This window comes from Ambystoma mexicanum, chromosome 4q (genome assembly GCF_040938575.1).
Source record: "Ambystoma mexicanum isolate Mex_15411 chromosome 4q, UKY_AmexF1_1, whole genome shotgun sequence".
Lineage (NCBI taxonomy): Eukaryota > Metazoa > Chordata > Amphibia > Caudata > Ambystomatidae > Ambystoma > Ambystoma mexicanum.
In genome coordinates, this window is record NC_090928.1 from 40,843,671 (window position 1) to 40,864,870 (window position 21,200).

General features: G+C 45.1%; 1 protein-coding gene across 3 annotated transcripts in view; it reads right to left on the minus strand.

Moving 5' to 3' along the window:
- KIF25 (kinesin family member 25) overlaps positions 1 to 21,200 on the minus strand; it is a 1,016,252-nt gene that overhangs the window by 844,672 nt on the left and 150,380 nt on the right. For all 3 annotated transcript variants that reach the window (XM_069607411.1, XM_069607412.1, XM_069607410.1), the window contains 2 exons: positions 16,277 to 16,399; positions 7,779 to 7,917 (listed from right to left, as the gene is read on the minus strand). In XM_069607411.1, the coding sequence (XP_069463512.1) occupies positions 7,779 to 7,917; positions 16,277 to 16,399 (262 nt within the window). The remainder of the gene's footprint in view (positions 1 to 7,778; positions 7,918 to 16,276; positions 16,400 to 21,200) is intronic.

Consider the following 21,200-nt stretch of genomic DNA (forward strand, 5'->3'; position numbering starts at 1 on the left):
CAATGGGTCCAGTGACGAAGGCACTTATAGATAAGAATATTCCATACAAATGGACGTTTCCCTTTGGCTTACTCCTTTCCTGGGACGGGAAGCAACAGAGGGCCACTACAACCACCGAAGGCCTCGCAATCCTGGGAATGGAGGAGGCAGAGGCGGATTCTAATGAGAATAGGCAAGGGGCCTCCCGACAGAGGAACATAACTTGGGACTGGTCTACCACATAAGGAAGAAGAGGAGACAAACTAAAATGTCCTCTGTTAAACAGAGAGAAGACGAAGACCGATGAGGAGTAAAGATGCAAGGATCAAGGGGGAAAGCATCTTGGACTACTTTGAAAGGGGGGGAGGGATCACGAACGGAAGCTATCAAGGCACCACTTGGATGCCAAAGAAGGTTAATAGAACCTTAGTTGTCCAGGGTTAGAATGTTGGCCGGTTCCCATCGGAAAAAACAGGGGAACCACAAACTATAAGGTAGGTGGCCCTGTGCCCAGCAGTCCATGCATGTCTCACAAACTTACACCCCCCCCCCCCACTGCATGCCAGCATCAGCCTGGCACTCAGCATGTATCACACACGGAATACATCCCAATCAAATGTGGTCTTGACCGGTGCATGACACCTTAGTCACTGCCATCTCACTTCCGCTGACATGACTATCTTTGAAGTTTGTTTGCGCATACTTCATCATTAAATGCGATCCTGTCTGGGCATCGAGGTATCTCACCCATAGTCAGGCACAGGTGTACGGCCAACACGGACCCCATTTTTAACTAGGGTATCTCTGTCTATTTCAGTTCCACACATGACGAACAATGCAATGCCCCTGGGCCCGAGACCATTAGGCCCCGAGCTTTGCCCCACCACTCAAGGATTCCCATCCTACAGGTCATCCGAATGTGGACACCTGAACTGGTAATGATTTAGCTTCACCCCTCTCCCTCCCTTTCTGTGCTGATGAACCAATCACCAACAGTACCACTCACACAGCTCTTCATAAAATAACTTCTTTACAGCTACCTTTTTCTCCTGCGATGCAGAAGTTTTCTTGAGAGTGTTCCCCGGTCTGATCACTACATGCGACTCTGTACGTACGAAAAAGAGGTTGCACGTCCCACTTATCCCTGCCTAAACAATAGGCTGAGTATTCAGTGGACGCTCTTTTGAGTTTTTAATCTCTAGCAGTCTAATTGGTTTAGGATTTGGTTTCTTTAAAAAAAATAGCAGAGTGTCGGTATTCTACACACAACACTGATAGACATATTTATCTCCTTTCTGCCTCCCTCCTATATAGGGACAAGAAGTTCCTTCGCCCTGAGGAAGGCTGTATATTGATGCTGCCAAGTTTGGCAAAGCCGAAACATGTTGCCAGTGCACACCCGTCCAACTTTGGATTTGTTTCAACAGTATTTTCAGTGCAGCACTGTGTAATTTCAATTAGATTTATAATCATCACACGGCAGATCAATAGACAAGTCCATAAATTGAACATGTCCGTAGACTAGAATATATGTCTATACTTTATCAGGATTAACATAAAATAATACCCTGATCTTTGCTCTTAATAGTAGGAATAGTTCCACTATGCAAATCCGACAACTTTGTTAGATGATTGCCATGATTACTTTATTGTTTTGTTTCTTCTACTTGAGAATTAATTGTTCTATAAATTCAGTTTTTTAATGCGTTTTTTCTTTTACTGGTTCTATTCATTTCTATTGTTTTATTTAGAATCAGTCTAATATACATGTATGTTTCAATTATATATGTGCCCTTAAAAAATTTTGATGTATGATTTTGTTCTTTGGTTCTCCTTTTTTAATTATTTGTATTAACAATAAACACTGATTCAATTGTAGTTTACTCTTGCTGTGCTGTTCCCTTAGTGACTCCTTGAGCACAAAAAACTTCCTTCTCCTTAAATTTATCTAAAAATAACAATGAAATTAAATTTTTCCAAATGTGGATTTCCTCTTTGTAAGTTAATCAGTATTTTCTACCCCTAATCCACATTAGCCCCAGGGGGTACCCCTATTGTTTGTATTACTGGTAGTACTGGCATCTTATGAAGAGAAAGAAATAATTCTCTGTACAGCTAAGGGACAGATGACTATTATAATAAATGGATCACAAGTTCAATTGTTCCAGGACCTAGCTGCAATCACACTACAGAAAAGGAGAGCAATGGGCCCAGTGATGAAGGCACTTATAGATAAGAATATCCCATACAAATGGACGTTTCCCTATGGCTTACTCTTTTCTTGGGACGGGAAGCGAAATCGGGCCACTACATGCACCAAAGGCCTCGCAATCTTGGGAATGGAGGAGGCAGAGGCAGATTCTAATGAGAATAGGCAAGGGGCCTCCTGACAGAGGAACAAAACTTGGGACTGGTCTACCACATGAGGGAGAAGAGGAGAAAAACTAAAATGTCCCCTTTTGAAACGGAGAAAGGACGAAGACCGATGAGGAATAAAGATGCAAGGATCCAGGGGGAAAGCGGCTTGGACTACCTTGAAATGGGGGGGGATCACGAACGGAAGCAGGGAGGGGGGAGAGAAGAGGAGATCAGCAGGTTAATAATGGCTGGGTGGGGTAGCTATCAAGGCACCACTTGGAATCCAAAGAAGGTTACTAGAACCTTAGTTGTCTGGGGTTAGAATGTTGGCCGGTTCCCAAGTTCTTTGGGATGTATCATTGGATACCGTGCCTAGACCCGGATTGGGAAGGGTGGGAGGGGTTGAGTTTGGGGGGTAGTGGGATGGAGTTGGGGGCATAGGGAACAGGTGAACGTAGTGCCCATTGTCATGGAGACAGCAGGAGAAGCGAACCCAAAGGGTCCAAAAGAGAACAAATAGACGTAGAGTCAATGGCATTCAAAATTCTGTCACATAATATACAGAGTATGAGCACAGTATGCTGAATTCCAATTAGTGGTGTTGGCTTTTGGAAGAAAAAAGATAACTGCATCTGAGCAAGAGTGGCCTGTGACACCTGTCAGTGACCTACAGTCACAGCTAATCCATCCATAGAAGAAAAGGATTGGCATGTAGAAGAGGGCCCACAGCTTGAAGTGATGAAGATTATCCTACATAGCAAGAAGGAGGATCAAAGGAAATGTGAGCGGTTGCCAGTCATTTGGAAAAGGGTAGATGAACAAATTATGTAATATATCAATGCAGAAAAAGAGCAAGACAATGCATTTCAGTGCCTGACAGAGATGGCCTGGTGGCCCACAGCAAAAGAAGGCTGGCAGGAGCACGTGGACATGTGTGGTGCTCATTGGAAGAAAACACAGATAGAAGAGCCAAAGAAGGAGCAGTTCAAGCAGATGGATGTGAAAAGCACACAGTGGGAAGAATGGCTGTCATTTGTTCTCCATAGACTACTGAGAGAGCGGTCAGCAACCATTCACTATGCAAGATGCTTTTTGGGAAAAATATGACAGGCACTGACAAGTTGCTGCTGACACTGACTGCGGGTGCACCCAGGGACACGAAGGTACTAGGGGCTTACTATATACTGGAAACTAAGAGAAACATTGACTTTGACTTGGACAGTGTAACCAAACATGACAGACACATGAAGGAGGTGTTGCTGGATGTTAAAGTGACAGGGATGCTTAGAGCTAGAAAGGGAGGGACATGTAGTTATGACTGTTTTTGTTGTTTTAGATGCACCTTAGATTATGGATGATGCTAATAAGTGGGGCAGTGTTTATGCAGAGGAATGCAGGAATTAACCACTTTGCCTTGGTTTCATGATAGTTTTTATTTTGTGCTTCCTATTGACTGTGTATGTATTAGAATTGTTTTATTGCAGTGTGTGTTATGTAGAAGTAGTGCAAGGCTTTGGTCAGCGATTCATAGATAAAATGAGAAGAGAGGAAAAAAACTGGGCACATGTCACATTTCTGCACTTTCTTTTGGTTTCTTTGAGATTCATCAAATACAAATGGACTGGCCTACAGATTTGCGTAGGAAACTGGCCTAACAGCTTAACATCCATGCCATGCGATGTCGCAGAGCACAGCACAGCTGAGCTGCGGAATGCTGTGAGGCCTCAGACGCAGGCATGAACAGCCCCTACTGAGAAGTACACATTGATGACGCTGCTGGCTGAAATCCCAAGGCTGCCAGAGCCTGCCTCGCAGAAACAGCCTGCAGTTGCAGAATGTACTTTCTTCTCCCTGTTCGGCTAAATGACCTGTTCATTATGATATGTGCTGTTAATGGGTGGAGAATAGATCTAGCTACTCCATGGTACATAAGGATGAGCCAGGGCTAGGAGGGGCAGAGCAGAATGCAGCCCTCCTATGCACTGGTGTGTGTTTGCATTACTGCGCTTTTCACCCCACTTCTTGTCTCCTGTGTATTATTTGTGTCTGAGTGCCTGCTGTGCCTGAGGTGGCATGGGGGAGTTGGAGGGAGCACTGGTATCGGGGGGAGCAGGACGAGCCCGTAACAGATGGATGTCAACAGTCACTGAGGACATTATGAACTAATTTCTGCCTATTATAAACAGTTCTACTCCTCAGAGCGACCTGACCAGCAACTGATACAGAATTACCTAGACAAGGTGCAGATCCCTAAGGTGACCCAGGAAGACAGTGGGCCTCATTACGAGTCCGGCGGTAGCCGTGCTGGAAAAACCAGCAGGCAGCCGGCAGACCCAAATTACCATTCTGTCTCCGTGATTGCCAGAATCATTAGGGCATTACAACCCCGGTGACCCGGTAATTCCAGAGGCGGAATTCCGTAATTCCTCATTCCATGAAGTCCTATAGGACTCCATGGGGATGGGGACAATGGAAACACCGGTTCTGTCTATGACGGAGCCGGCGTTTCCATTTCCGCCTGCTGGCGGGGGGCTCTACTCCCGTCAGGTCAGACCTGGTGGGAGTGACACCTCCCGCCTGCAGAACTCTGAATCAGCCAGTCCGGAAACAACGGTGGCGGCGGATTTAACGCCACCCTTGTTTCCAGACCGGCAGACTCGTAATGAGGCCCAGTGACTTTCTAGAAAGGGAAATAACGGAAGAGAAGGTAGATAAGACAATAAGGCGTCTCCCTGACAATAAAGTGCCCGGTCCGGAGGGATATTCAGCAGACTTTTTACAAAATGCTACGCAAAGACCTTACACCCTTTCTAACAAGATTATTTAACTAATGTCTTCAAGAGGTGAGAATAACCGACTCCATGTCAGAGGCATAAGTGGTTCTATTTGGGACACCAAATAAAGATCTAACAAGCTGAAGCTCATATCGGCCTATCGCACTGCTAAATATTGATGCAAAAATCTACACAGGGATCCTGGCAGGCAGACTAAAGGGAGTACTACAAGGCGTCATAGGACTAGACCAATCAGGTTTTAATACTGGGAGACAGACTTGGGATAACACAAGGAAGGTCATACATCTTATAGAGAAGCTAGAAAGAAAACAGATCCCTGGAACGCTGATATCCCTTGAGGCCAAAAAGGCCTTTGATAGGGTAGAATGGCCATATTTCTTTTTGGTAATGAAACACATGTGGTTTGGACCAAACTTTGTTCGGATGGTAGAATCCAACTATAAAAATCCCTTGGTACAGATATCAATTAACAGGCAACTGTCCAACACAATATAGATAGAGCGAGGTACAAGACAGGGTTGTCCCTATCTCCCCACCTAAATGCAATCTATTTAAAACCACTGTTGGCTTCACTCATATCAGATCAAAATATAAAAGGAGTACCGTACAGAGAGGAAACACACAAGATGGCAGCATTAGGCAGATGATTTGCTGATGACACTGGTGGAACCGGAAACCTCGATCCCTGCACTGGGGGAGCAAGAAAAGTTATCGCCCTTAAAATAAATATGGCTAAATCAGAAATGCTCAAAATACGAATAACAAAGGAACAAGCCTCTGTTCTGCGTAGGTATTCTCCCTTTCGACTCGCTGGGGCCAGCATCGCTTACATGGTAGTAAAATTAACCAGTAGAAATATCTACCTTATACAAGACTAATTACCCTAATTTAATAAAGGAAGCTCATGGGGATTTCGCGAGATGGACTCCCCTTCGGATCCCATGGTTAGGCTGAATAACAACAGTTAAAATGGTGACACTCCCAGACTTCTATATAAGTTCCAAACTCTTCCGATCACCGTCCCACAGATTTTTAAAAAAATAATGAACACAATGATAACCAAATTCATATGGCAAAATAAACGCCCCAGTGTAGCACTAGACTTACTCATGACACAAAGGCAAAGAGGCGGGCTGGGTCTTCCAAATTTAAATAAATATTATGAGGCAGCTCAGCTGAGAGTAGTGCAGCAATGCTTTTCGAAAAAGAAGGCAAAGGTCTGGTTTTTAATGGATAGAGCAGTAGCGGGATGCCCACTAGCCGGTTTATTATGGTTACCAGGGAAGGACAGGACCCAGACTGCTAGACGTAGTGTGATGCTCCGAACGATGTTCGATATTTGGGATATGTGTCTAAAGAAATGTTTTCAGTTGTCTTGCCCCTCCCCATTCACCCCCGTGTTCAGGAATCCCAGCTTCTCCATGGGGATGGAAAAGGGCAAATTTACCCAATGGCGGAAACAAGGTTGCTTGAAGATAGGAGATATGGTTTGGGAGGAAGATGTGTCAATGTTTGAAGATAGCAAGACTCACATAGAGTGAAAGGAAACAGACAGATATGAATACATCTCGCTGAGGCACTGGCTGATACAGCCAGAGATAGGCAACATTGCGACCAGAAAATTGATGAAATTCGAAACATATATAACCACAAACTAAGGAGACAAACAACTAACCTCTAATTTATACCAGCTCCTTCAGGAAAGCTCAGAATATATAATTTGGCCATATTATTATTATTATTATTATTATTATTATTATTATTATTATCATTATAATATCAAGCAGCAGGGGAGGGAACTATAGGAGAAGAAATCCAATGCAAGTGTTGGGAAGATTTGTGTAGTACCATTCCAAAGCTAACCAGGTCAATCCAATTTTGGGAGGCATGGTATAAGATGATGATACAATGGCACTACACTCCCAGCAGATTACTCAAAATGTATAATACGGTTTCATAAGAATGCTGGAGGGGGTGTGGGGGGTGTGGGTGTAGGGGACTGGAAGCATGTGTGGTGGGGTTGCTCTAAGACAAAATATTTCTAGGAAGACTTTAAAGGGCATATAACTAATATGATACCAGAATTACATATTCTATCCTTGGGTGAAAACCTATGTGGGCTCCTAGGTCCGGAGAGCCAATTAATCTTAGAAGCGTGCTTGGATGACAATATTGATATCTGCATGGTTGGTGAAAGCAAAACACTGGAAACAAAAAGACCCACCCACCGCAAATTCATTGATTGGATGGAGGCCATGATTCATTTCAATCATGGGTCACCCCTTCAAACAACTGGTGGGGAAATGTATTCAAAGAAGTAAACAAACTCACTGAGTTAAGCATACTTAAAGTAACATTAGCACAGCCAACATGTTCTATTTATTGATAATTTCAATCACTTCCCTCACGCTCTAATAATATTCTGCTAGATTCCTGTATTTCCTGATTAGAAGCACTTGAAGTGGCATCAGAGTTGGATACAAGCTTTAATGTAAGGGACACATGGACATAAGACACAACATGTAAAGCAAAATACAATGTAGTCAAATCTACCTATTGCAGAAAAAGAAAATCCTAAAAATGATTTGCTTAAATGCAGCAACTAAATACATCTGAGGAGTTCTGTGCAAGATGTGGCAGGCCTACCTTGCATGGCCTTATTCTGCAGTTGCATTCTCTGGATGGGAGCCAGTAGTTCAGTCCAGCAGCACTTGCACTGATGCTGAAACTCACGCGCATGCACTTTAGCCATCAAGCACAGATCCTTGAGGTCTTGTTTCAGACACTACAAAAGAAACGAAAATGCACAATTTAGGTTTCTCAGAGAGAGAGAGAGAGAAAGAGAGAGAGAGTATGTGTGTATGTGTGTATGTGTGTGTATATATGTGTGTGTGTGTGTGTGTGTGTGTGTGTGTGTTAGAAGCAAGTCGGGGGAAGTCGGACAACAGGCAGGAGGAGGGGTGTTTTTAAGGTGGTTGATCTGTTATAGCAAGGTCTGTGGTATAGGACATGGGGATGGGTTTGGGCAGGAGAAAAGGAATAATTATAGGCAATTTATTTGGAGGTCAAGGGGGGCTGCCAGGGGTTTCTGAGTGTTATCAGGGTAATGGGTGGAGAGGAAACAGAGCGGAACTTGGGGTATAATGTTTTTACATGTAAACCTTTTCTATTGTAATAAAGAACAAAAACACAAATCCATCAAAACTCATCAAGTGCATGGCCAAGGCATGTAGTAAAGCATTAACATTCATGCACGCATCTTGTAACAACGTTAGTCCCCCACCTCAAACATCCAATAAAAGAAACAAAAACGAAAATAATATAAGCCATAATAATAACATGTCTAGGGCAATATTGCGTGGGTCAATTAAACATCATAGACCTCGGCTGGACATCACTCCCATGTTTGGGCTTCCTCATTTCCATCACCCTCAGAAACATCCAAATGTAAGATGCGAACTACGGGAACACCGATCCCAAAATGAACAACGCATCTCCTCCCGTCCATGACCCGAACACCCCATTAATCTCACACTCACCCCGAAGCCAATGCCAAAAGATGTCAAGCACCAGCATCCTCCAAGCAGTCTTACCAAAGTGTCAAACATTGAGCATTAAATGTAGTGTTCAAACAAATCCCACATTCCATCACATCTGGGAGACCCATAGCGATTTCTATAAGATTGCCTCTCAAATGAGCACATACTTGCAACTAGGCCCTCCCACATATCGCAATTTGGTGGTTCAGCCATTTTCCATCTAACCAAGATAGCTTCCCGTGTTGTAAATAGCTTGATGAGTATACGTTTCTGCATACAGTATTATCTTGCCACTCTCCCACCACCTCAGCCCAAACAGCATAGATGCAGGTGTGAGAGTCGGAGTAGCACCTGTGATATGGGTGATCTCAGTGAACACTGTCCCCCAGAATCGTTGGATCCTAGTGCATAGCAGGTGCCCTACCGTCCCAAGTTGCCCACACCCCCTCCAGCACCATGGAGCGCTTAGCAATTGCATTGCATGCATCTTGACTGGGGTATAATAACATTGTATCAATTCAAATTGAGTTTCTCTGTTGCCAAGATTGCTCTATACTTCCTTGATAATTAATATATGTCTCCACAATCCAGTTGGATCCCCAGGTCCTTAGATCACTTGGCAGCCAATACAGAGCTTCTACCTAGATTGATTGGATTGCACAAAAAGTGAAAGGTCTTAATTTTGGGAAAGGCGTAGGGATCCTGAACCAACTCAGACTCACAAGCCGATTGCTGTCAATTGTGCGTAGCCTCAGCAATATTATAGTCTACCAGGGAAATCAGTGCACGATGTGCTAGACACTCATTAAATACCAGGCACAAAAAAATGTGAGCTTTCTCGAACGGTATCGGAGTGTGTCCTTCATAGAGATCCATTATGCAAACATGCGGCCATTCCTTGCACTTAAACGGTGGTCGCTTACCCATATGAGTTTTGATTAGAGCCCTCAAGCTAAGCCATGGAGGGACCAATTGGCAACCCCATACACGTGTTTCAGCCTTGTTGGGCATCATCAGTGAGGTGAAGCTGTGCCTGTCTAAGAACAGTGTGCAAGGGGTCCACGTCCTTTTATCAATACACAAACATATCAGCCTCAGCTGTGTACTGGGACGAAGACGAGGACAGCATGAGTAAGGCAGAACTACAGTTCTAATGGTGAGCGGTCAAGTCTTTCCTGGACTCATCAGAGTGGCGGGAACTTTAAAAACGGACATCCTTTTGGAAATAGAGTCAGCTGTGGAAGCAGTGATATCGACTTCTACGTGCAGGCAGACCTCTCCGGATCAGCTGTGTGGCAAGCAGAGCGCTCAAGACCCTTTAAAGGATGCAGAGTTTATGCAGCAGGAAGCAAAGCTGAAGGGCGCTGGAAGCCGGGAGCAGACCGCAAGAGGGAGACCGGCATGACAGAGCGAAGCAATCGGAAGAATCCAGAGCTGTAGGCGGAGCATCGCTGGGTGAGCAGAGCACGAGAAGCTGCTGGGAGAAAGCGCAAGGTACGTGTGGGAAGGAAAGAACCTGTGGCGGCCGAGGACCTCGCATAAGATCCAACCGGTGATGAACCAAGAAGTGGAACACCGGGGGTGGCCGGCTCCCCCTACCCAACCAGCACTAACTGAAATGTCGTTGTCCTCGTCTTCGTCCCAGTACACAGCTGAGGCTGATATGTTTGTGTATTGATAAAAGGACGTGGACCCCTTGCACACTGTTCTTAGACAGGCACAGCTTCACCTCACTGATGATGGAACACCGGGGGTGGCCGGCTCCCCCTACCCAACCAGCACTAACTGAAATGTCGTCAGGCCTAGTACGATAGTCTCTTGTTTTGTTCCTTTCCCTCCTTTTTCCTCTCCTCTCCCTCACATTTTGTAATTCTCCGGCTCTACCAGAAATGTCGGCAGGCCTACTACGGTAGTCACCTGTCTGTTACGATTTCCTTCTTATCTGTGTTTTAACACTTGCACTATCTGAAATGTCGTCAGGCCGAGTACGATAGTTAATTTCACATTCTTGTTGTTCATGGCCTGTAAGAATGTTTTTGTATTTTCCTTTGTTCCCTCCCTTGCCGTGAAGCGCTTTGAAACACATTGTGTATAGGCGCTATATAAATAAACTATCATATCATATCATATAAAAAGCAGGCGATACACATTGTTTTACAATGAAATTAAAGCAAATATAAGTACTTTTGAATACTGAAAGAAGTGAGAGCAACTATAAGCACTGAATGCCGAACAGAGCCGATGCAAGTTTCTGAGCATTCTTGAACATTGAGCAAAGTGAACGAAAGACTGGCAATCTGCCCGATACAAAGAATTGTATATTACATGAGAACACAAGTATTGGCAGCAGCCAACGGCATTAAAGGAACTGTATATTGTATGAGAAGCCAGGTATCGGCAGCAGCCAGGCGAGTGCAAGAAAGTGTGACAAATGCATAGTGGCCAAACAAGCCACAACACAGTGTCAGGAGAGTGTGACACAGGTGAATGAATCAAGCATCACTGTCACGTTGAAGCAGGGGCATAGTTTTGATGAAAAAGCAGCGAAGAAGGGGTATCGGTTGCATGACCTGTAATGGGTGGACCGTGTGGTACGACAACTGCGCCCAGACAGAGTACAGCCCTGTATGAAAAAGCCACGGAAAGCACCTATTTTTGTGTTTTACAACAACCCCTTATGTGTTTTTCAAGTCAAGGAACTGAACCGCCTATGTAAACTAGTGAAAAATGACGATATCCTAAGAAATCCCACCTTAGCTACCAAAGGGCAAGATAGGCCTTATCCAACCCTGCATTTCAAGTTAATAAAACTTTGTGTACGAAGCTTAAACCTGTTGTCTGTGTCTGCTTCATGATGACTTCAACCCACAAATTCCCACGTCCTGGGGTGTCTCCTGCCTGTCTTCTGGTTGGTTATCAGACTTTGGCCTGTCTGGCCCTGGGCAATCTGGCTCTTTCTTCCCCTCCCATGAGGTGTTCCATACAGCACAATATTTAAATACCTGGTAAGCACACATCCTTTTCCTGCGCAGAGCAACCGATGAAGATTGATGGTGGATCGGGGCATGCAATGTCCAAGTTAGTGTTAGGGTGCCTTGGTCCTGGCTCACCCTAGTTGAGTACAATCTGGGTGTGGGTCTAGTTTCAGCGCCTTGTGGTCTAGGGAGTTAGCCCCAGCCTGGTGGTTGTGGTTACCTATGCTGGGAAGCGTTGTGCAGCCTTTTTCCCAACTGCCCAGACACTAAAGGATCTTCCCAGCATCTCTACCCTTTTGCTGGTTACCGGCACAAGGGCATGGATGGCGTGGAACATTGAAGGGCTTCTCTCTCTGCCCGGACCAAGCTTCTTGCACTGGGACATTGTTAGTATGGAACGCTGGGTGATTGTTCTTTCTCTCATGCCTTCTCTCATTAATCAGGTCTTGCATGTTGGATCTGCGAACAAGAGAAAAGCATTTTTCATAAGAGGTATGATATGATGCAAATGCATTTGGCTCAGCTCAGGGGCAGCGTGCTTGCCTTGGAACAAAGAGGAGCATGGGTTTGATAACCAATGCCGTGCTTAGAGGGTGGACTCTGGTAAGTAGTGCGATAGAAACGCAAACATTATTTTCATTTTGTTAAGCTGGCACTTGGGAGGGGCAGGATCCAGGGCCCCCAACTGCCACAGTGCCCCTCAGCGGAAGGACTGACACTAAATTACTCCTCATTAAGCCTTCCATCACAGGCTGAGAGGGGTTCCATCCCAATCTTGATAAGGTCAGGTTACTGACCTTGTAACAGATGGGTCAACACAAACTGGGTCTCTTTCCAGGTGTTCCCTGCCAATGTGTCCTCTTCAAATTATAAAGTTAAAAAAAACCTTTGTTAGGAACCCTGTTATAAAAATAATATCCCCAAACAATTGCCCATCAAGTCTTTTAAGGATAGGTCAACACAAAACTCATAAACCTAGTCCATTCCGAATATATCAAAAGAGGAATTCCAAAAGTATGCCTTCACTGAAGGCTCTTCCTGGGGTTGACTCAGAGTCTAGTCTCCTCTCAGCCTTTCTGCTTTTGTTTAGGTTACAGAAGACCCCAACACCCCCCACCCCGAGGTGCTTTTCAAACAATTGGCAAATGGTCCTCCTGGAACTCTCCTTGTACCAGGGTTCAACACTGTCCTTCCTCAACCAGTCTTGTATCAGGAATCAGCTCTGAGCCACAGCTGGACCTGCCTTGTATCAGGTTTCAAATGTAGATCCTCCTGGACCTGCTTTGCCACACGATTGACTCAGGATTCTATTTTGGTCCTTCCCTGGACCTTGACTCTTGCCCATTCAAATAGGTATTTCCCACCTGGTTTCAAAGCCCTTTTCAGGTAGCCAATATTGTAATTCCCTCTGTGGTGAGTTGGACCCACTCCCCATCTGTGTAATGTAATGAGGGACACAAGTGCAGAGAACAACCCTACCCAACCAGCAAGATGCAGAGGTCTGCGGACTGAAAGCCATTGGTACTTGCAAACCCTGAGCTCTGCGCCAAAGAGAACTGTGGACACGTACAAGACAACAATGCGGAAGACTAGCAGATGTGCTCCCTTTTATGGTGTAAACCAAGCAGAAGTGTGAAGAATAAATAAAGTGCAAAGACCCCTACCCTCAGGAATCTTCACTGCAGGAAACCAGAGAATACTGCAGATCCGTAGAAGACGTCCAACGTCATTTATTAAAACGTACAGTTCCAAATAAAACGTAATAGAAACAATCACCCCACTAACCAATCACTGACTTCAAATAATAATGACATTATGAAGGGAAGTAAGACTTCTGAGAGGAACAGCCAATCCCAAGAAAGAATACAAGAGCCTAGTGGGAAGAAACAATCAGAGGCAGTCTTAGGAAATACCCCACAACTTCATGAGTAAAAAGGGAGCTGGAAAAGCTTACTCAGTTCTTTTGACCCGGAGGAAGCAGAAGTGTGTGCCGAGGCTGCCAAGATTACCACATGAAATTGCAGCAGAGAGGAGTGCTGGAAGAGCTGCTGTCTGGAGGAAGGCAGTTCAAGTCTTAAGTGACTGGAAGGAGCGGGGGAGAGCTGCTAATCCCTGGCAGCCCTGGAAGAGGCATGCTAACTAGAAGGGTGCAGCAGCCCCTCTTAAGATTTTGGGAATTGGAAAGCCAGGGCCACGGGTTTTCTACCAGCGACCCTATGACATCTGACCTGTGACAGGAAGGCAAACCAACATTAGTGGCTTGACTTGGGCCCTGAATGAAGGGGAAGAAATACTCATTCCACAACAACGGAAGAAGATTTGAAGAAGTACAAGCTGCCCTGGATCTGAAGAGAAACCATTCGAAAAATAAGAAGGAAGCCAGAGAACAGGCATGTCTACTGAGAGATCTCCAGAGAAACAGGAAGATTCCAAGTTCTGAAGGAATAACTCTAAAGAACCGCAAGGATTGGATCTGAACTGTGAGTCCTATATGCTGGCAACACCTAAGGGAGATACTACGTACAGCATTTAAACTTTTGTGTTGGCCAGAACCTTGAAATTGTGCATTTCTTGATTGGGGCTTGCAGGACATTGAACAACAGGCTTTGGACTTTGGTTGGCCACTGTTTTGGAACGTTTATGTTTAGAGATGGGTACCTGGAAGAGGAAAGATATTTATTAAGTGTAGGGGAAAGATGATGCTTTCCTGGAAAACTGGGTTACTCCATCCCCTTTTGTGTTTGCCCTTCCTGGACTCTGTTCTCATAAAACCCATTTGTTTTCGAATGCCTGCCCCCCCTCCCTCCCCTAGTTTCTACAGGTGTGTTGATCTTACCCTCTGTGGAAAGGCTTCTAATAAACGTGTAATCACCCAAATGAGAATCTCATCTCTGTCCTAATATGTAGATGCCCAGACACCTCCTGCCACAGGCCAGGATCCAGTCCTTGACAATCTCGGGGGAATGCCCAGGAAAGCGTGTGGGTCTGAGCCTTCCAATTCCATCAACAGTCTGAGATATAGACTTCGTTTCTGGGTTACCTTTTTTTAAGAGCTTGCAGACTTCCATGGTCCACTCGACCTTTCTCCTTCAGCCCTTCACCAATGCTAGTGCTATATCTTTCAGGTAACAAGGCGCTCATCAATCTTCTCAGGTTCTACCGTTATAGCAATAAAGGTTGGGGTAATGCGTGCACTTCCTACGGAGCTCTCATTCCTAATGCTCTAGCCTGCCATTTTATTATAGCACCGGGCTGGTTGTTTTAATTCTCCCTGTTTATCATTCTGATACGGAGAAAGCTTAATTTTACTCTTAATGCATTGTTAGGGCAGTCTTGGTATGGGTCAGTGGAATGCAGATCTTCCTCGTCACAAATGAGGACTCGCGAGTCATTGAAGGTGTCCCTGACATGTGGTGCCATCTTGGTTTTCTTTCCTACAAGGTGCGCAGTCCTAAGGTTCTCCGTGGTTGGCCCTGGGCCAGGCTAGGGTGATTTCTCCACATGGAGTCCTCCGCTCTCATGTCCTGCCTCAGCTTTCTTAAGGTAAGAACTTGTTCTTCTGATTTTGTGAACCGTGTGTCTTTGTGGCTGACATTTGGATGTCACTCAATGCTAACTGCATAGTATTCTGGAGTATGTGGTCCCTGCCAGGATGTTTTATGTCCTGGTCTTACCCCTGGTAATACTGCATTGAACTGAAGGTAGTGGCCTGCAGGATCCCCAGCCTCATCAACCCTCCGGAGGCACATCAATAAGGTCCTCCCTAGCGGGCTGCTACGCCCACAGATCAGGACAGGGAATTCCTAGCAACAGTGACAGGTTCAATGTGGCAACAGAGTGAATTGTGGTAAAAGTGTGGACTCAAGAAAAGTTGAAAAAGTTTTGTCCAATAGGAATTAGAAAGCTGTTGAAGGCACACCTCTCAGTAGTACCAACAGAAGTTCTGTTGAATTTCAGAGAGGGAGAGTTAGGCCTGTCTGGCATGTGTGCAGGATAGTCCATCGAGCAGCTGAGCAGGGCAGAAGCAAGGTTTTTTCTTTGGTTATGAGGGTACATTTGCAGAAACAAATTGTATATTTGGGTGGAGTTGAAGTGGCAAGGATGAGGGGAGGGACCTTTAGGTGAGGGGAGGTGTGTGCTGTTAGGAGTGTTTCATGCACTAGTACATTCAAAGGCATGCTTTAGTCTGTTAAAGAGGACAATCCAGGTTAGTGTTTGTTTAGTAGCTGTGGCCTGTCAACACATTAGAGCAACTGTTACTACTTCACTGGCTCGGTTCGGTTCCTCTCAAACAGAGATTTCTGAGAAAGCCAATTAACATAACTCTTGATGTTACGAAAAGTGGAGTGAGCAATCTATCATGGAAGATTTGAATAGGGACACATTTATTTTCTGGCAAAGGAAAATCCATTGAGGACTAAATCCTCAGAGTGACTACATTTCTAGAATGCAAACTCCCAAGGTAGCTTTTTCTCCCAGGGGATGATTTATTTTTAAAACACTGGCATTTGTGGTGTACACAGTCAACAGACAAAAAGGGAACTCTTAGTTAGAGACAAAACACAGTTTTAGAATAACGAGCAAAACAAAAGTCTTATCCCAATTACTAGCTTGCTTGTTTCATCTTTACCTGTACCATCTTGTTCAACAACAATAAATTGGGGATCAAGTTTGCTTGGCAATTCTTTTCCTCTTTGTGGAGACGGATAAGGTGAGCAAGCTCATCTCTGCTTGTTTCGATCAGCCCTTGACACTGCAACAACAAAGATGAAAATAAACATAAGCGACTGACCCCTCCAATATTTTCTTTAATACTTATGGAGCTCTGCTCTCATGTCTCGCCTTTCATCTCTTCCGTAACATTGCCATTATTACTTGTGGTAATTCAATACAGGGCTTCGACGTCAAAGCAAATCTTACAAAGTTAAAGAGAAATGCATCTTTAGCCTGACATTATTGGAGATGAGTGCTATGAAAAAAGGAGCAACTCCAAAGAGAAATGTCTTCAGTTGTCTAGTAACTCTAAACATATCCCTGCAGATCAAGCACTAGCTTTGAAACCCCAATTTCAATTAGGTTATCACTGTCCAATGGTCCTATTTATTAACGGTTTTGTGTCAGGTTCTGTATGCGGCTATTTAGCCACTGCTAAGCACCTGTTGCCGGTACAGGGGTATATTGGTGAGGTATATGTTATACATTTTTGGGAAAATGATAACAGTCAAGGGGAGTACTGTAAAGCCTCTTTGCAAATGCTGCCTTACAGCAGACTCACCATTCTTTGAGACAAGAAACAGAATTTCAATGGGATTGCTACAATTGCTACACAAAGGACCACATCACCCAAAACAAGATTAATATCCACAGTTTGAGCAAAAAACAACCTGGACTTCTTCATAAATTACCTCCCAGTCGCCAACCTTCCCTTCCTCAGGAAGGCCATTGAGAAAATGACAGCCATACCATTGCCCGAAGAGGGGAACACAGTCAATTATAGGAATATCAATCTGGGTTCACACCCAGGTGCTGTAAAGCAAGAGCAACCGCAGAGGTTATTCATGGCGCCACCATATAATGGAAAAAATGGGGTTCAGGTTTCCTGGTCCTACTTGACCTTTTTGCAGCCTTTGAGGAAACTGTAGTCACACTTCTGGCCTCGAAGATGGGATGCTCCTTACTCAACTGGTTTGCCTCTGTCCTATTGGACAAATACCAGATGGGTGAATTCAGATCCATGAGCAAGGCCTCATGCTGTCGCCGATCACCTTTATACCCTACATGGAGCATTTAAGAGCTCTCCTCAATGACCCAACATCTCAGTCCACTAATAAGTGGAAGGCACACAATTATAGCTAAAGTCCAGTTGTGCTTAACCAGTGGTGTAACACAAAATGTGGAGGTGCCCCTGCAAGACCTCCCAATGGGGGCCCCCCTAAGCTCCGGCCCAACATAGGTATGCCCCGCCCACCGCCATATGCCCGCCCATAGAAATTTGCTCCACTCTGACTACATCACTGTAAGAGCCCACTGGATGTTGTTTTCTGAGCCGCACACTGCACAGGTGTGACAATGGGTCCTCAAGCATACCAGACCCTGCTGGCACATCTTCCAACGCAACACAGAATGCTGACATGCAATGCTCTGCTTACAGTGCTTTGACCAGATGTCAAACAAGACATCATATATTCACAAACAACGATTATCGCAGAGTGGCTTCGTTCACACCCTTTTAAAGTTAGCTTTGTCACCGCAGACAATGTCAGCAAAGTTTTGGCAAAGTTTTAGCCCTGAACCAGGTAGAGAAAATCCACATTTCATGTTTGATGCATGAGATTAGCCAAGTTGTGGCACAGTTCCCAAAAGACCCATTCTTGATGGAATGCTGCAGTGTGCTAGCAAGATATGGACACACTTTAGCCGCTCCTACACTGCTTGCAATGCATTGTCCCACTTCCAGGACACACACGGTCAGTCACACCATCAAATTAAGCTCGAGGTAGTTACTCATTTGAACAGCACCCTCTATATGTTGAGCGCCTCCTTGGGCAACGCCTTGCCATAATTGACAACTGCATGGCACCCTGGAAAGCCAAGGCAGTAGGCGATGCTGCTCTCTTGGCAAGCCAGTGGCACTTGATTCACCCTGTCTGCAAGATACTTTGGACAATCAAGGAGACAAGTGTGAGGGCGAGTCATGAGAAAGCATTCCGGAGTGTAATCCTGGCAGTCATTTGTACAACATGGGGCACTGGAGCATAGTACAAGAGGATGCAGAGGGTGAGCAACTGGCGACCCCATGTCAGAAAAGGCTGATGTGCTTTTGGGTTGACTCACAGATCTGTATGATCAACCACCATTGAAATGTTGAACTCCTTGCTGGTGCGTCACATCATCAGGACGAGAATGGTCCTCCAAGTGCCTGAGAGACTGTAGCCACATATGTAGGCACATATGTGCAGGATAGATGGTGTATGCGTACAAGGTGAACCTCTTCAATACTGGCAAGAAACAAAAGCTGTGTGGCCTAAGCTGGCACAAGTTGCTGTTGAAATTCTTAGCACCCCCCAGCATTTGTCAGATCAGGGCATGTTTTCAGTGCCATGGGGGATTGTGACAAACAAAAGGACATGGTTTTTGACAGTAAGTGCACAGAGACTGACTTTTTAAAAACATTAACGATGACTTAGCCCCTTTCAAGACTAAATTCCAAGAGGCGCAGATGATGACGATGGGTTGCAGTGCTAATAGGTCTTGTTGGGATGAATGATTGAACATTCTTATGCGTTGCTTGCCAAAGTTTGAATGAACTTGTATGATTTTGAATAAAACGCACAAACCAAAAAATTGACCATGCTATGTTAGTCTTGGTGTGTATCGGAGAATGACAGAGAGCGAGAGCCCTCCCATTTTACAATTGATATTTGAAAATCCGGAAAAATACAATGGAGAATTGTCGCCATCCACCTCGATGAATATTTTTTTTTTTTTAAAGTTGGTAAGTGTGGTTGAAAGGCAGGGAGCAGAAGGGCCTTGTAGGGAAGAAAGGAAGAAGAGAGAGAGAAGAGAAGGGGGAGGGAATGGGGGAAGAAGAGAGGAATAAGAGAAGGAAAGGTAGGGATAAGGGAGGGAGAATTTGATTGATTCAGCGATGTGCTTGGTGGTGATCTGGCGGTGCTGCTACTTTGCTGCTTCTGGTGCAGGTACTCCTGTCCTGGCTCCTGTCCCAAAGTGGAGCTGGGGTCCTGGGGAGTGAGAGGTATGGCTCACTTACTTCATTTTCCCCGAAGCAAAGCATAGCACGCCGCGCATGCGCTAGTAGAAGCGATGCATGCTTCTCATTCATGATGTGAAGTGTGCTGCAAAGTGTGACATACAACAAGCATATGCTCAGCAGCCTCACAGAAATAAAAGTAAAGTATGCGCATTGCGCGGACGACGTACACGTCATCATAGTACTAAGTACAAGGCTGCAGACAGAGTAGTTAAAAATAACTTACTTACCTTGACGTTCAGTCACAGTGAAGTCCCAAACCTCTAGCTGAAGCCTCAGATTCCCTCCCGTCCCGACAAATGTCCGACACACAGCAACAGCGGCCAGTGGAGTAACTTTGCTGAAAATGTTGGGGGGGACATGACATTTGATGAAAAGGTGCCCCAGCCAAATGAATGTGGACAAAATGGTGTGCCATGAAAGTTGGGGGGGGGACAAACACCCCTGTCCCCCCTAAAATTACGGCCATGACTGCAGCACTCCCTCCGTCTAACTCTATAACAGAATGTCACACTCACATGGTGTCCGGTCAGCGTGGTGCCAGGGTGCGGCTGAGGCAGGAGGGGAGGGCTTGCCATAGCTGAGCGCCGTGCAGCATGCAGCGTCCACGTAGCTCAGCAATGTGCAAGGCAAGCTGTGTGCCCTCAGCCTGGGTTTGTTACGGTGCCGCTGTGAGGGTGGCTCTGTCTCAGTGATGTTGCTGGGAGTGGCCATGTTGCCTCCCTCATCGATGACGGCATGGAGCCCCCCGTATTTTGAAATTCTCAACAGATCCAGGTAGGCGTACTCATTCAATCCTTCCTTTTTCTGCTAACTGCAATGAGAAAGAGGGACTCATGAGACTTTCAGAGCTTGTAAATCTACATCTCACCCAAACACTGCGGCATCCTCTTTCAAGGATGATGCTTCTTCTGCAATATTATTCAGAACTGGTCGATCTACAACTCATTGGGATTCTACGCCCTATGGGGGCTCAAATGGGAATGCGGATGATCATCCCCAACAGACCCCGACCTGACGCTGGTTGGGGATGATTCGCAGACACCTTGACACCCATCCCAGCTGCCAGACCCAGATCCTAGGACTTTAATCTTATGCTGGAATACTCAGGGACATAACTCATTTTTACATTACCATCACTCTTCTTCTTGGGTTGACTTTGATATCATAATGTTCCAAGAAACCTGACTCTCTTAGAAATGCTGGGTATTGACAGCCAATTGGTTAATTACAAATTGGCTAGGAAAGAGAAAAGAGGCCGTCCAAAAGGAGGGATTATTGAATCGATCAAGAACTGGTGTTGTAAATCAGAGGCTTTAATGGCAGCAGAACTAATTGATAAATCCAGTCCAACTAAAATACATTTGATGATTATCAACATCTATTTTACCTCCATTTGCTCTCCAATTGGGGAGGTATTAGAGGACTTAGACAATCTACTCATAAAATGGGGGGAAACGTATCCTCTGGGACCAGTTCTGGTAGGAGTCGATTTCAACTGCTACTTGAAGTCATTGTCAAAGTTGTTGATCTTGGGGCTGAATTGAACTCCAGGATTGTACCAGCTTTCCATCTTAGTGGTAAGGGCTCTAGAGATACACACGTTAGGGCCTGGTCATCTCTGTTTTCAAGATGGGGATTTGGTGAAACAAACGTACTTTTTAATGGTCGCTGGGCAAAAACACCTACTTGGCATAACACTAGGGCTGGTTCGATGATATCGATTAACTATTTATGTCTAATATAGATAATGATAGTATTTGTTCCTTAGAGATAATTAATA